Below are 17084 nucleotides of genomic sequence, written 5' to 3'. Positions count from 1 at the left end.
TTTCTAGAGGGGAAAAAGTACTAATGATAGGGGAAGGGGAATTAGGAAAGTCTTGTGGAGAAGGCACATGATAAATTATGAAGAAAGTTTCATAATCCAAATATGTAGAGGTGAGGAGGGAAGGTATTCTGGGGACATGAAGAAAAAGCTGGGCAAAGGCAGGGAGGTGGGAGATGGAATGCTATTTATAGGGAACAACAAATCAATTGGTTTGATAGGGAGTCTGTGAATAAAAGGTAAGCTGAAGCATGATTGTGAAGGGCTTTTAATATCTAATGAAGGAGTTTATGTTTTCTCCTAGTTAATTGGACTTGGAGGTTAGAACTGTGTTTTAAGAATATTACTTTGGCAGCTGCCAAAGAGAGGATGGTAGGAAATGGGGGACAAAGGAAGAGATTGTAGTTTCTGAAATCCAGAATCTTCCAGTAGAGAGTGATAGCTCTCTTTAGTTTCATAGATTCTCAGACCTTCCAGGATCCCCACAAAATATCTGGTTCAACTTTTGTTAGAACAGAAATGCACTCTACAACAATCCCATTCTCCATTCAAAGATCTTCAGAGATGGGGAATTCACTACCTCTCAGAAAAGTTCATCCCATTTTAGATACCTCTAACTTTTAAGGAGTTGTTCCTTACATAAAGCAGGACTGAAACTTATCCCTGTACCACTGTCCCCTTTCCTAGACCTTTCCTCTGGACAAGGAGACAAGAAAATAAGTTACATCCTTCTTCCATATAACATCTCTTCAAATATTTGAAGAAAGTGATTATTTACCTTCTGTGTCCTCCTTTCTCCAATTTAAACAGTCTTGATTCTTGTAAATACTCTTCATATTGTATAGTGTCCAGATCTCTTACTATGCCAGTCTGATGTAATCCAGCTTGTCACTGGAGTACAATATCATAGGTGTGTTCTGGCCAGGACAGTATAGGGAAAAATCATACTCCACTCCACTCACTGTACCCCTACTCATTTTGAAGACCATGCTTCTATCTTCCAGCCTCAGATGGCATTTGGTTTTATCAGTTACCTTCTGGTCATAGTAAAAGAGGGGAATAACAATCTCACTTGAAAATAGGAAACCTTTGCTTGATAAGGGATACAGGAAATTTTGAAGCAAAGGTTCTTATAGACACCTGTTGCTACCTGTTGGGGAAAAAAAGGATGAGTCAGAAATGCATCCCTCCTTTTCCCCTCTCTCCCCCACCACACAACAAGGGCAGAAGCAACACATTTATTTTTTTCTGATGAAGCCCACACTTCAGATTGGGATGTGGTTCAACAATTAAGGTCTGAAATGAGTTATTGAGAATGAGAGATTCAAATTGAGAAATTAGGAAGTAGCCCATTAGCTACTAATTCTGATGGATAACTCTGAGCTTAGGGAACAGAGGGGTAGGGCAGGCTGTTTAAAGTCAATGGTCATTAATCAAGGCAAAAAGTGAGAACTCCTATTCTTTTGAATTCCCACAGTGGCCATCTTCTAGTCCCCAGTTTCAAAAGTGAGAAGGATGCTTCAGCCAAGAATAGCCTCACTCACTCCAAAGTTTTCCCAAGCTCTAAATCACTCCCTAACCTAATGCTGACACCTTCAGAAGAGACAATGGGCAACAGTCCAGCTACACCAAACTCCTTCCTCAGAGGCTCACTGACCCATCACTAGCATTCTCTTCTCTTAGATGCCAATCACTTCAGCAATGGAGAGGAAACCTCATCACTGAAGACATCCGAATAGCAAAGGGCTTTAAAGGTCATTTGCTTCTGAGGTATCAAAAATGTGGCCTGAAGCTCAAAAGCTCTCAAGTTCAACCAGAAGCAGATGAAAATACAATTTGGAAATATTTAACAAAATAGTAAAGATACAGTACAACATCGACATTAATTTGTTGTTTTCTAAGTTAATATGTAGATGTTTTCATTTAAGCTTGATGCCACTGTTCTAGTCTACCTCCCATATTTTACAGATGAGAAAATGAGATGCAGAAAAATTTAAAAATTTAACTATGGTTGTGCAACTAGTTAATGGTAAAACTAAGACTAATTTACATGTTCAGTTATTTTCAGCAGTCTAACTATTCACAACTCTATTTCAGGTTATCTTGGCAAAGATTTTGGGGTGTTTTGCCATTTCTTTCCAGCTCACTTTACAGATGTAGAAACTAAGGCAAATGACTTGCCTAAGGTCACAAAGCTATTAAGTGGCTGAGACTAAATTTGAACTCAGGAAAATGAGACTGAATCCAAGCCAGGGCTCTATCTACTGTGTCACCTAGCTGCCCAGAACTCACATACCCTGACTCAGTTCCCAAGTGTGGTTATTCATATCTATAATTTCATTAATTTAGGGAATTTCCAGTGAGAAAACCCCCTTCTACCAATTTAAATCATCAAGTCCCCTGTAACTTGTAGTCAAAGGCAGAAGCCAGGTCTTCCTGATGATGAGGTTAATTCTTGTCCACTAAACCATGCTCTCTTCAGTGTTCTTTGCACCATACATTGTTAACACAATTAGTTTTGGTTTCAAATATATTGTTTGGTTTAAAATATATTATTATTTTTCTTTATTTATTATTGTATTTTTATAAATTTTGTTAACTATTTCTGATTTGGGTCCCATTAGGAAGTATTAGAGATTCCATGTTGCCCAGGGACCTCACGTTTGATCCTTTATCTTAGAGAACAGATTTGAAGATCAGAGTTGCAATCTTGCCTCAGACTGCATGACCATAAACAAATCATTTAACTTCTTTGAAGCTTTCTCATCTGTAAAATATGGAGAACAAGGTTTGCGAGATCTACCTGAGAGATTTGTTCCATAGGTCAAATGGAGTCATATACTTAAATGCCTTGCAAATATTAAAGAGTAATAGTTTTATAGGCAACATGGGATAATGAAAAGAGGGTTGGTCACAGAGTCAGGAGGATTTTGGCCTAAGACCTTTCTATTACTAGCTAAATGACCATGAACAATCCTCAAAGATCATAAGTTACAAAGGAGTTAGTGATCTGCATTGGTGGAAGAGAATTTTCTCATGGAGATTCTCTAAATGGATGAAATCTTAGGTATTGGCTAGAAAAATAAAAGTTAAAATCTGGAAGGAATCCTTTTGCTCAATAATCTCATTAATACAGATAAGGAAACTGAAACTGGCCCATAGTCATACAACAAAATGGCAGAGTCGGGCTTAGACTTAAGTATTGGAGTATTTTGACTCTTCTGACTCATGTGTTGTTGAGTTGTTTCAGTTGTATCTGATTCTTCATGACCTCATTTGAGGTTTTCTGGGGAAAGATACTGAAGTGGTTTGCTGTTTCCTCTCCAACTCATTTTACAGATGAGGAAACTGAGGTCAACAGGATTAAGTGACTTGTCCAGGGTCACACAGCTAGTAAATGTCTGAGGTCAGATTGGACTTCAGGGCCTGTGTCACACAATTGCCCCAACTCACAGAGTCAGTTCTCTTTCCATTATACTTGTTTTCTTCCTACGTGGTTTGTTGCCTCAACTTTTTGTTCTTTGGAGTTCTCAAAGGAAGAAAATGAAACAATCATTTATTAAGTGACTATTTTTGATCAGGCACCATGCTAATCACTTTACAAATATCTCATTTGCTCCTCATAACAACTATTATTATTTTAATTAATATAATATTATCATATATCCAGCGATTGTTATAATCCATAATTTATAGTTGAGGAATCTAAGAGAGACAGAGGTTGAGCACCTTGCTCAGGAAGGAAATGTCTGAGATCAAAGTTGAATTCAAGTCTTCCTGCCTCCAGGCCATAGCAAGTTAGGAGGATCAGGAATGAGTCAGGAAAATACAAAGTATGAGTGCCAAGCTGAAGGTCACCAACAGTTGGGCCACTTCAAGTCAAGGTAATAAGATCAGGAAAAACCTGGGGTTAGGACCTGAGTTTGCAAAGTATGAACAAGGAAACAAAAACAATATCAAGGATGCAAGCAGGCACATCCAAATCCAGAAACCAGAGAGAGACTTTAGAACCAAGCAGAAACATGTGAGAGCCAAGACCGGAATAAAAAGAGACAGGGTCAAAAGTCAGGCAGTGCTCATCACTGAGGCAGCTGTCTGCCTCAGACCTAAAAGCATCTATAGCCTTCCCTAAAAAGCCAGTCCTTGGAGATCATCAGGATGTGGCAAGTGGAAACACCTGACTGGATTGAGGAATAGGAGAGTGATGAATACCAAGACCACCAAGCAATAAAAATATATTGGTATAATTTGTGAGCTATACTTATTCAAATAATAAAGCACATTTAAAATTCTCAGTGAAAAGATAGACAACTAACCCCTCCTTATGTCCTTAGATTCACCAGAAGAAGTTTCATGGTCTACTCCTTGCCCCTCCAGTGCTGCTTCAGAATGTTCATTCTCCCCCCCCCCCATCACTGAATCTCCACTTCTTTGAATGTCATATCATACTTGATGAATTCAAGTCATCTGGTCAAAATAAATTACATCCTTGGGCACTGAAAAAAAACTAGAAAATATGATTAATGAACTTGTTAATACTATTTGAAAGATTGCAAAAATGAGAGAAGCACCATAATGCTGGGAAAGAGCTTATGTCTCAGTTTCCAAAGGGGAAAAAGGGGGGGGGGGATAACAATCTGCAAACTGTTTGCAGGGAGTTTGACTGTAATTCCTTGGAAAATTATAGAATGAATCATTAAAGATATAAAGACTATCTAGAATAGAAATGGGGAGGGAAGTTTGCAAAGAGCTAAACAGCATGGCACTATCAAGAACATGTCCTACACACCAGGCTAACGTGATATCCTTTTTTTTTTTTTTTGGCAGGATTGTTTACCTAAGTTTTAGCAAAGTATTCGATAAATTATCTCATGCTATTTATTTTTGTGTCAAACCTGGAAGAGATGTAGATCCTATCCAATCTAATCTAATAAACATTTATTAAGAACCTACTATGTGTTTAAGGCACTAAGCTAAACACTAGGGATATAATTAATATTAAAAAAGTCCCTCCCCTCAAAGATCCTACAGTATAATAAACTAGTGCCACATATCTACTCCAAATACAATTCATTTTCCATTTTACCTATTTGCTTCCTACATGGTTTGTTGCCTTGACATATTAGTGAAAGTATATAATGAATATTATGAGTATATAATGAATATAATAAAATATAATGAATATTATATATTATAATGAAATGGACATGGAACTTGTGGGAAATACTCTCAAGTGCTTGGCTCTTTACTGTTTAATGTCTTTATCAAATTTGTAGATGGTGTAAATCAGGGATAACTAGCACCCTGAATGACAAAGTTAGGATTAAAAAGATTTTAACAGATTACAGTACTGGACTGAGTCTAGTAAGATAAAATTCAATAGGGATAAATGCAAAGTCTCAATTTTGGGTCCAAAAACTCAGTTTCAAAACCATAAGATATGGAAGGCTTGATTGAGGCAGTTGCTAGTCTGAAAAATATCTGGGAATTTTAGTAGATTACAAACTCAACAGGAATTAGCAGTAAGATGCAGCAGCCACCAACAGTCAATGTGATCTTGAGCTACATTGAGAGGCATAGTGTGCGGGAATGAGGAGGTCATAGTTCCATTACACAGTATCCTAGTAGGATCAGTTTTAAAGCCCGCAGTCTAAGAATGGCTTTGTTGACCTGTAGGGTAACCAGTCTGATTAAGACTGCCATGAATGTCATAGGGAGGCTCAAGTGAAGGAGCTAGAAGTGTTTAGCCCAGGGAAAAGAAGATTCACAGAGGTCATAAGAGTTGTCTTCAAAGAGTCCTGTATGTTAAAAACATTAGATTTGCTCTCTCCATTCCCAAGGGAAAGAACCAAGAACAATGGATAGAAGACTTAATGAGGCAAATTAGGCTTCAGGTCAGAAAAAGCTTCCTAAGAATCAGTTAGTCCAAAGAGTATTTGGCTCCCTTGAAAGATGACAATTTCCTCCTGCCCCACTGTGGAAGTTCTCAAGAAGATGGATGAAAATTTGTCAAGTAGATTGTACTGGAGATTCCTTAAATGAGCAAGTTGGATTAGGTCAATGAGAGTCTTTCCAACTCTAAAGTTCTGAGATTCTGTGATTATGTCACACTTTGTGACTTCAAAATATAATATTCAATATACTTTTCTTCCTTTCACTATCATTTTGCTATCTGATTTATAGGTCTCTCTCCAGACTATACCATTATTTCCTACCTGGTGGCATCTTTCTGGAATTTATCAGTATTCTTTTGGAACCTCATAATTCTGCAAGATTACATCAACCCTGAATCTCACATCTGTTCAATACATACCTATTCTTGTAATAATTCCCTTCCTTGGATTAGAGAAGAGAGTGGACAGAGTAAGCTCCTTTCAGGTTCTCATTCAAAGAGGGAACAGAGCACTCATTTCTTCATTTCTCACAGTGTGCACTCCCCTGGACTTCATCCTGCCTCCATACCCTCCCCTCCTTTTCAGCTTCTTTTGAATGTGTTATTTCTCCCATTTAGATTGTGAACTCTGTGAGAAAGAAATTATCTTTTGCCTTTCTTTTCCTCCCCAATGATTAGTCCCATGTCTTACATATAGTGACGATCAATAAAATTTTATTGACTAGTAGCTAAACCCTGCCTTCAGTCTCCCTGACTTCTATATTCATATTGATTATGTCTCTAACAAATGATCTCTAAGTATATCAAGTTACTCCATTCCTATGACTTCCATCTTCACTCTTTCTCAGCCTTTCACAATGCACAATGTGGGGATCTTTAGACCTCACTATTACTGCTCCCCTCGATTGTCATCAAAACAATAATGCCAATTCAGATACTTTACCTATACTATGTAAAAGCATTTGAAGAATTCTCAACTGGATAGTCTTTAAATTTGCATAAGATTCCAAACATAGATAACTGTAAAGTACAATATTACATATTATATGCTTTAGGGACTTATAGACAAAGTATTATCTAAGCTAAGTGATTGAGTTGTGTCTAAGGAAAAATAATAACAAGGATGGATTGTAGGGGGAGAGAGCGAAGACAGGTAGCTTGCTAAGGAAAGCAGTTGTCCAGGCATCTGGTAATGAGGGTCTGAAGTTGTGTGGTGGGAGCAGGAATTGTGAGAGATTTTGCAATGATGGAGTCATTAGACCTGGATAACCAGTTGAATTTGAGGGAAGGGTGAGCCAAGATCCAATATGACCTGAATCTCTCTGCCTGATTGGTTTCCCCAAAGATCAGCCAAAAATGAAACTGAGCAGGTTGAGTTGACTTCAGTTCCTACAGCATCTGCTAGGTACCACTGGTTTGGAATGCAGTCCAGGTGTATTTCAATTATCTCCCCTCTGTGGAATTCCCCAATGGCTAGCCAAGAATCATAGAGCTACTTTCTTTTTTTTAAGGGGAAATTTAATGAAATTTTTTAGTCTTATCACATTACAACAAAGTCTTGAGAGTGTTTGATTTTAATATCTAACTTGCCAAAGCTTATAAAATAAATGCATCATCCAAGATAGGCTCTTTTCCCACTCAATGTGCCCGGGTTTTGTTTTTCAGGCTGTGGTAGTGACAGATGGAGAACGCATCCTAGGCCTTGGAGACTTGGGCTGCTATGGCATGGGCATCCCAGTGGGCAAGCTGGCATTGTATACTGCCTGTGGTGGAGTGAACCCACAGCACTGCCTCCCAGTTCTGCTAGATGTTGGCACTAACAATGAGGTAAGAAGCCTAGTTCAAAGGAAAGAAGTAGATGAATATAAAGATGTTGTATCAACCATGGGATACTCAAGCAAATGGCACCTAGAAGAGAGGGTAAGGGAAGGAGCTTGAGAAATAAAGTATCCAGGGCATATGAAGAAAACATACTCAGAGTGTATGAAAAATCATCACTTGAACCACCAAATCTGTGGAGAAATCATAGAATAGATAAAAGGATGATACCTAGGATTCACGGAAGAATTATAGTTTAATTATATGAAAAAATAAATCTTGGGATATGAGGAAGAATTATATTTAAATATGACACATGGGGAATATAGAGGAAAGATAGCTAGAGTATAAATGATACTTGCAATATTGATGAATCATGTATAGAGCTGTTAAGAGAAATGATTTTCATAATTAGGTTTGTTTGGCTTTAAGATGTTTTTTTGGAGGGTGGACAATTGAACCTGGGAATTTTATTAATATGAGAACTGCACCTTATGCTCTTAGAGTTGTCTGGAACACTGAGAGGTATATATGGCAGAGGTGGAGCTTGAACCCAGACTTTCCTGATTCTGAGGTCAATTCCCCATTCATAATGCCTTGAAAGGTCAAAAATGTTTAAAGAAGTGATACCTAATACCTATGAAAGAAGGGCATAGACATGTCTAGATTATGAAGGAGTTGTAAGTATATAGATGGTAATGCCCTATGCTAATGGACAACATGGATTGGATTAGTGGAAAGAGTACTATTTTGGGAGTCAGAGGATATGAGTTCTAATCCTGACTCTTTAACTACCTATGTAATATTGGGTAAATTGCTTTACTTTTCCGCTCCTCAATTTTATTACCTATAAAATGAGGATATTGAACTAAATGACTTATAAGGTCTTTTCCAGTCTAGAACCTGTGATCTTATCTATGACTTATATTTTTATGTTTGTAACTTCAAGGTCCACTATAGTGGAAATAATGAAAATAATGATTTGGATATAAGGAGAAAATAACTAGAATATATATTAGGGAAAATTAAGGCCATAAAAATAATTTTGATCTTTCAGCAGAGGAATGATGTCTAGGCATTTGTACTCATAATATTTTGCACAGTCTATGATCTGTGAGTCTGTCTTTTTGTTCCCCTAACCAAGGCTAGCTCTCAGCAAGATTTTGAACACATCCTCCAAAGAGTCCAGTCCCCTCCCATATTCCCCCTCTCCATCTTGTTCCATTTTTCCTCTATGTCCAGGTGTCCATTTCACTTCTGTTCTTCCTAACAGAATAATAAAAACTCACCAACAATTTTCTTATTCTCTCAATGAATCAATCTCAGGGGAGTGGGAAGGGGAAAGATGTGAAGACCCAGATTAAAAAATGAGAAGTTTGGTCTATATGATCCTTAAGATGCCTTCTAACTTTATTCTCAAAGAAATTAATTTTTAATGGAGGAAATCCAAGATAGTAGGTGAACTACTGTGGGAAGATGGAGGAGAGAGATGGTAGAGGGGCCCTTCTAATGCTGCTTAAATTCCAGCATTTTAGATCTAAGGCTAATATGGTCCCTTTAACAAAGTGAATTCAACAATCTGGTCATGGGAGCTAAAGAACTGGCACACAATAAAAAAACCAAGAAGGGACCAAAATCCCCCCCCCCCCCAAAAAAAAACCTCAGCCTGGCATGTTGCAGACCTGCTTTCCTGTGGTCAGGGTGAGGAAACTAATACGTTCACAGGAGGGATGTTTGGAGTTGGTGGTGTGGCAGCTGTAAAGGTTTCCAGGTGGTTTGGGCTGAATTAACTTCAGGCATCTGTCCTAAAGCTGGCTGCCTTCAGTTCTAGACAAGCCATGGCTTTGCATCTGTTAGCAGTTTCCGTCCCTATGACTCTGACTCAGAAAAGATGATATTTAGCCTTCTATTCCTTGCCAATAAAGACATCTGCAGGGATATTTTTTCAATAAAAAATACCACATCTCTGAATATGGCCAGCTACATTGAAGGACTCAGCAACTGGGGTCCAATGACTCCCCATTTTTTTAAAAATAGAGAAATTCAGGGCCGGGGGGGGGCACAACTTGGAACTGACCACTGTGGGTTAAGAGTTAAAGACATTTAGACTTTAGCAATAGAATAGAAGACAGAACAATTGGGTTTTCATTGCTAAGGATCTAGGGGAGGCAGTGTATTTGGCAGAAAATTTCTAAGCAGGGAATTAGGAGTCCTAGGTTCTTTCCCTGGCTTGGCTACTACATAGCTGGAGGATGTTACATTAACTATTGTGTCTCTCTGGGTCTTTTGGTTTCTCACTAGACAGATAAACAGGTTGTGTTCAGCCCCCTGGGCTAAAAATAAGCACCTAATAAGAGCATATTGGATATGAAAATGGACATCTATGAAGTCCCTTCCAGCTGGAACAATCTATGGAAAGAGCACTGAATTTGTAGTCAGAAACCTTGGCTTGGAATTCTGGATCTGCTACCTTGAGCAAGACATTTGTGTCTCAGTTTCCTCACCTGTAAAATGAGAAAAATGTTGTAAATGATCTCTCCAAGGCTTATCCAACTCTAAATCCTAGGATTTATGATCTACATTTATTTTTTTAAAAATCCCCTTCTCCTTCCTTTATACCTAACTCATAAGATGATCAATCCATAAACATTTATTAGGGTTCTGCTGGGGATACAGAAAGAGGCAAAAGACAGTCCCGGCCCCCAGGAGCTCATAGTCTAGTGGGAGGAGGGGAGGAGAGGAGGTTTTTGTGTGTTTGTGTGTGACAGAGAGAGAACATACAAAAGGGAAAAGAGGACTGAAAATCAGAGGGTGTGAGGAAGGGAAGGTGGGAAAACTCAGAGAAGTCTCATAGGAGAGCAGCTTGGTGAGAAATGAGAGGTTCCAAACTGAGTTCCTTCCTTCAGTGGAAATTTCAGAATTCCTGGCTCCATCCTTCAGTCAAAAAGGTAGAAGGTGATGATGAGGTGGAGAATTAAAGCTGATGGGACCAGGCTGATGGGATCTTACAGCATGATAAGGTTTTCCCAAAAATGAGCTTCTTGGGGAAATCGAGCAGACAAGTAAGAAATGGGATAGAGCAACTGGCTAGCTTCTCTGATGAGTAAAGCCAGAGCCCCAGTTCTGCCATCTCTTAAGCATCAAATTTAAAATGAGAAGGGAAAATAAGGGCAAGCATAAGGGTGGAGAAGGAATAATGATAATGTTGGAATCCTATGTATGGTTGAAGGTCTAATTTTTAGAATATGAACTTTCTTTCCCAGACTATAACTATGTTCTTTCTGAAAATGCTTGAGAATTGGGGTGTGAGTGCGGACATGTGTATATATACATGTTTCATTTTGCTTTTAAGACTAGTTGGTTTTAGGTATATTGGTTTTAAATCAATGGAGTATTTTATGCTAAGAATCTTGACCTTTTTCCCTCTACCACCACTCTAAGGCTGTTGGTATCATTTAATAATAATAATAATTGACATTTAGATCGTTTCTTACATGCATTTCCTCATTTGATCACCATAGTAATTCTGTGAGGTAAGTTCTACAGCTACTTTTAACTTCATTTTATAGGTGAGGAAATTAAGGATCAGAAAGGAAGGTAAGAGAGTACTAGCTTGGAATCAGAGACTCTTTTTCTCCTTCCTTTCTTCTTTCCTTCCTCCCTTCTTCCTTCTCTTTCTTTCTTATCTTCCTTTCTTTCTTCCTTTCCTTCTTTCTTTTTTCTCAGGATATACAAATATAATATGCATAAACAGTTTTGAACAAAGTCAGTCAATAAACATATATTAAATAAGTACTATGTTAGGCATTGTGTTTAACATGTTTAATAAAAGTCTGTTGAATTGAATTAAATTGCCTTCCTAAAATCCCTATCACTGAGAAAATTTGACCTTGGAATTTCTACCCCATGAGCATTCTGTCTGTGGCAGTATCTATTGTATATATGTGGTTTGTCTTTTTTTTTTAGCATTATAATAACCTGACTGTATGCCTGCTTCCATAAAGTTTCATAAGGTAACAAGAGGACAACCCAGCCAAAAGTCATAGGAAAAAATCCCATAAAGGTTTCCTGTTTGAGGAAAAACAGCCCTGAAATTCTGAGTCCATTTTACTTGCCAAACCATAGAAGGTAAAAAATAATAAATATATGGGGCAATGACCCTGTGAAAAAGGGATTTCCCACTAGAATGTTTCATGACTAAGTTCCTGAGGCAAAGGGTTGAAAGGAAAGGAGTCCTTCCCTGATTACTCACTTCAGTCCTTCAAAATATCCGGCCTCTGGCTCACCTGGCCCTCCCCAGGGAACCATATCAGTCATAGTGTCCTATATGTCCAGTCCTTTGTTTTATTTTTCCTACATATTGCTACTTTCCTACTTCCTACTTTTCTTCTTTCCTTTGTCTTCTGAAGTCATTCCCTGCTACCCACACCATGACTTCTTGCTGAAGAATGGAAGAAACCCATGGTTATAGTGCTCTTCATAGACTATGGAAGTTTGGGTGACTACCAGACAAAATCCTGAAGCTAACCTAGACCCTCAACAAGGGATACAACAGTCAAACTCAATATGGTGCTAGAGAGGAAAGGTCATGTTTGGATTCCAAAAGTCTAACTCTAATATTTATCAGACTTGTAACCATGAATATGTCATTTTATTTTCTGTAAACATCAGTAGGCTCATCTATGATGTTTTTCCTTTATCAACTCAGTTTCAATCCTTCCGCTCTAGGCTCCAAAGAGTTTTTTATAAATTACTCTAGCCTAATAATTCATTACTTAGAGTCAACTTTTGGTAATGAACTTTTCCAAAGATTGATTCTCAAGTAGATGCAAAATCTATCACTAATTTCAAGTTCATATAATGATAATCATAGAGAGACAGTGAGTGTGGTATTGTGGATAGAGAACTAGCTTCAAAAATAGGAACACCTAGGTTCAAACTCCAACTCTGACATATGCTGTCCCTGGGGCAAGTCTCTTAACTTCTCAGTGCCTCAGACAATTCTCTGTAAGTTGCAGAAAAGGTGCCAACTTGCATTGGTAAAGAGATTGTCTTCAACTAGGAATTCCTTATACCAGCGAAGTCACATACATGGAATCTTATGCTAATAATAGTAATGACATTCAGGACCCTTAGTGTTAATAGACCTGTGCTAAATATATAAACAGAATTTTAGCAATGTGGATTTATTAGTTATTCCCCAAACTCAACTTTCAATCTCTTACTTTTGTTATTTCATACAAGTCTTCTCCACACTAGAATGCACTCTCTTCTTTCTTTTTTTCAAGGTTCAGTTTCAGAGCCACCTCTCTTGTAAAGTTTTTTCCAACTCCATCTCACTTTTCCTAAAAGAAAAATTGTTCATGTTTTTCTCTTTTCTCAACTTTTCCTAGAACACTTTGTCAGATCTCTTTCTTTCTCCTGCTCCCCATCCTCATCCCTCCAGTTCCCTGCCTTGAATTACACATTGGGCTATTATGTTCAACACTTCTATAGAGGCTCTATAATTGTAGGTAGTAAAGATAATGTTCAAGATATATCGCATTTTTATTGAATCTGTCTTAACTGTGTGAGGTTTTGTGAAATGGTAACATCTGTCAAAACAGATATCCTTGTATCTCTCCAGTTATTTGCAGATATATGCACTGAAATCTTGCAATGAATTTGCAAGAAAATTTCTTGCTAAGGAGAGAAGCTAGATGATAGGGAGGATACCCAAGTGAGATTTCAGTAAAAATTGAAGATCTGCAGAGTCTTCAAAGTCTGAGACTTTGAAAAGTTAAAAAGGATGCAAATAGGCTTTAGATTCTTGTAAACAAACCAAAATTGTCCATGAAGCAGCCAACAAGGCAATGAATTCTGCCTATGAATCTAAATTTATGCGGTTGACAGTATCTGCTCACTCATATACATAAGATTTCCAAAGAAGCAAAGGAGGTGGAAAAACTACTGATTATCCTAAGAGACAGGCTTGTTTTTCAAGAAGCAGAGGAACTAGAGAGACTAAACTGCCAATGCATTTTTATCCTGAAATAAAAAGAAAAAAATTAGCAACTTTTCTCTAGAGAATTCTAAAAATCAAAAATTCCATAATTAAAATCATGAGTGAAGAATCTCTCTAGTAGATCCTTGCAAATGCAAAGGGCCCAACACCTATCCCAGACAAAGTTCTACATGAAATTATACTGTGCATGTAATGACAACTGATATTTGTGCTAGCAGGTCAGGTTCCCAGACTTCTGCTGATTATCTCTTTCATTTTGCATCCTCTGGTAGCAACCCAGAAGGTCTGTGGGGTTTTTTTTAATGCTGTCAGCTCAATTCCTAATTCCAATACATTCCCAATATTAACCACCAGTGATTACTTCCCCAATATCTTTTGCCAGTTCTACTCCCAATAAATTTTGTTCATAAAAGTCTTTCCCAGAATTCCTTTACCCTAGAATTTAACTGAGTTTGGGGTGGAGGAGAGATAAACAACTAAGTTCTAAATGTCATATTGAAGGTGGTGAAAGAAGTTGCCCTAAAAAAATCCTATCCCTGTGTCCACTATATGAGCTATGGTCTATTCATGCACAGTGATCTCTGGATCTAAGATTCTATCCAAATGAGAAAATGTTGATATGCCTGTTGCTATGTTCAATAAATATTTTTCTAGACCAGAAAGTCTATTTGTTTTCCAACTTGAATCCACAAATCTACCACACTCTGATCTGGTGAGTGAGGTAAAGGGGAGTTGGGGGGAACCATTTTGGTTTGCCAAGAAAAATTTTAAGGAAACAATCCTGAAAGAAATCCAAGAAATCTGGTGAAGTTGGGGAGGAGGGACTGGGAGTGGGATGCTTGATGTTTTCTGAACCCTGTTGCAGAAGGTTGCAGTTGACCTCCTTTTCAAAAGCAGGTATAAATTACAATTTCAGTCATAGACTTTTCTCCAGCACTTAGCTAAGTTCCTTCCACAATAATGGGTGCTTAATAAAATTTTGGGGGGATTGGATGGATTTGGCTTTGAATTAAAGATCATAAGGGAGAGAAATAAGATCCCTGGACTGTGAGTCAAGACCTGAGCTTGAATTCTAACTTTGCCACTAATTAGGTATGTGATTTTTAAACTCATAAAATCAACCAACCAAAAGGAACTTTTTAAACCTAATTCTACTGTCTCCCAGCACTGTAGTGGACTCTGACTCTTTCTGTATATAATTTTATCTCATCAATCAGTCATTCAATCAATAGGTTTTTATTGCATGCCAAATATGTCATAGACACTGTGCTAGACATTTGTGGATACAAATAGAAAAATTTAAATGATCCTTTAGGAGTTTATTTTCCATTTGGAGCAAAGTGTATATATATACATACAGAGAGGGTAAATATAAGGTAATTAAATACAAGGTGCTATTCTTTAATCTTCAGTTGAGGAATACAATTGAAGCATAAGAAGCAGCCAGTTCAAAGAAGGCACATAAACAAAAGAATGGGTGTCATATATGAGGCATAGAGAGAAGGTTGATTCATATAAACTAAAGCATACGGGAAGAGAAATAATTTATGATGAGACTGGAGAACACATTGAGACCAAGTTGTGAAGGGCTTTAAAAAGTCAAACATGATTTATGTTTTATCCTAGAGGCAATAGGAACCACTGAAATTTATTAAATAGGGAAGTAATATAATCCCATGGTTAAAGTAAATCATCCCTTCATTCTATAGACAAGGAAATTTCCAGGTAATCTCAGTGGTAGATCTCAGTCTCCTGCCTCCAGGTCTGTTATTCTTTCTGCATTGCTATATTGCCTATCAAAATTGATGCCACGTAGCTCTAAGGGAGAGAGGGATTTGTCATAGTGACAGGAATCCAGGGCAAGGTTTGCCAACCACACCTCTTACCCTGCTTGGGAAATAATGAGATCTAACAGAATTCAGGGCTTTTAATCTCCCTGTGATTATAGATTGAAAGGACTTTCTCTAAGTGGAAGAGGAGAAAGGTGTAAATAAAGAATAGCAAGTTCTTGATATCTGTCAAAAAAAATTAAAATTAAATAATCCTTGAGCTGAAAAATGTGTCAATTAAACTCAGAGGCATGTTTCACAGGCTAGTTTTACAAAAGAGCAGTAATATTTTCAATCCTCTTTGCTCCATAATTCCATGAATAAGAAGTCTCAGCTAACATCTCCATCAGATGACTACAACAATTCATTGGAGAAACTATGAATAGTAGCTATGAAAGAGAAAAATAGAAGAAAGAGATTCATTGGATGATGATTGCAGAGGTAGAGTATAGTATCCATTCTAAAGTTGCTTTTATTTATAACTAAGTCTTCTGTTAACCTGTTTTGTCTTATTGCTTCTTGGGTCTAATTCTTACAGACCAGAGGATTACAGATGTGACATGTGACCCTTACCATGTCCCCAGACTTTTAACCTGACCCTGATGGCCCTCTTTTCATTATACATTTCTGATGTACAGTTCCTATTACAATAGGTGAGTGAGTACATAAAAGGAGGGGGAAAAAATAAAATGATTAACTTTATCCAAAGTTCAAGTTGGTTTCCCTCCCTCCCAATTTAATAAATTGAACTCCCTGAGTAATACCTTTCTACTATCCAGATAATGAAGAACAATAAAGTGTTGCTGAAAACAATGAAAGAAGGGCTTTTATATTAAAAAATAAAGAAAAATAAACCAAAGAAGAAGTGAATTTTGATATATTGGGAGGTTTGAAGGGTGGGAAAATTTTACACAGAGAAGGGGAAAGAGACCACTGAACACTTGGAGCTAATAAAAAATTATGAGAGTCTTTTCAAAGAGAAGTGAACTACACACTAAGGAAGAAACTGCTTACCCTTCCAGGAACATTGATGTGGTGTTTTCAGGGGAGAGCTTATCTATTAAAGGCCCGAAGAAGGAGAGAGAGTATTGGGACTGGCATCTTCCTGTTAAGGGATTCTGAAACAACTGTTTGCCAACCTGATAACAATAGAAAGGTATACAGTCTTTCCCAACCTTATGGCAGAGACAGAGAACTTCCCAAGACTTTTCAAAATGTATATTACTTGCTTCCTATGATTCACATGGGTGTAAATGATACTGCCAGAGGAACCTTATTAAAGATCATGAAGTCTTGGGCAAGAAGCTAAAGACCTTAGAGGGAATAGCTAGTTAATAAGATGGTAGTTGACAGTAGAATTTAGACTTCTAAACCATGGTTTAAAATAAAAGGATTGTCTCCTGTCCAGTTTGTAATGTACCTAAAAAGATCTGGTGAAAATGTTCCTGCCTAAATTGTTGAAAATCAGGAAGTAACTCCTCCATCTTATAGTTTATGCTAAAGAAGAACATAAAAGCCAAGAATACTTTATATATGCACTCTA

At 37.5% G+C, this 17084-nt stretch overlaps 1 protein-coding gene across 2 annotated transcripts in view; it reads left to right on the top strand.

Moving 5' to 3' along the window:
* The window catches only part of ME3 (malic enzyme 3), a 324153-nt gene that overhangs the window by 217487 nt on the left and 89582 nt on the right, over positions 1-17084 (top strand). For both annotated transcript variants that reach the window (XM_074217063.1, XM_074217064.1), the window contains exon 5: positions 7556-7717. In XM_074217063.1, the coding sequence (XP_074073164.1) occupies positions 7556-7717 (162 nt within the window). The remainder of the gene's footprint in view (positions 1-7555; positions 7718-17084) is intronic.

This window comes from Macrotis lagotis, chromosome 1, assembly GCF_037893015.1.
Source record: "Macrotis lagotis isolate mMagLag1 chromosome 1, bilby.v1.9.chrom.fasta, whole genome shotgun sequence".
NCBI classification, from domain to species: Eukaryota; Metazoa; Chordata; class Mammalia; order Peramelemorphia; family Peramelidae; genus Macrotis; species Macrotis lagotis.
Note: the sequence above shows the minus strand (reverse complement) of the source record. Positions and strands in the feature narration are given on the sequence as shown.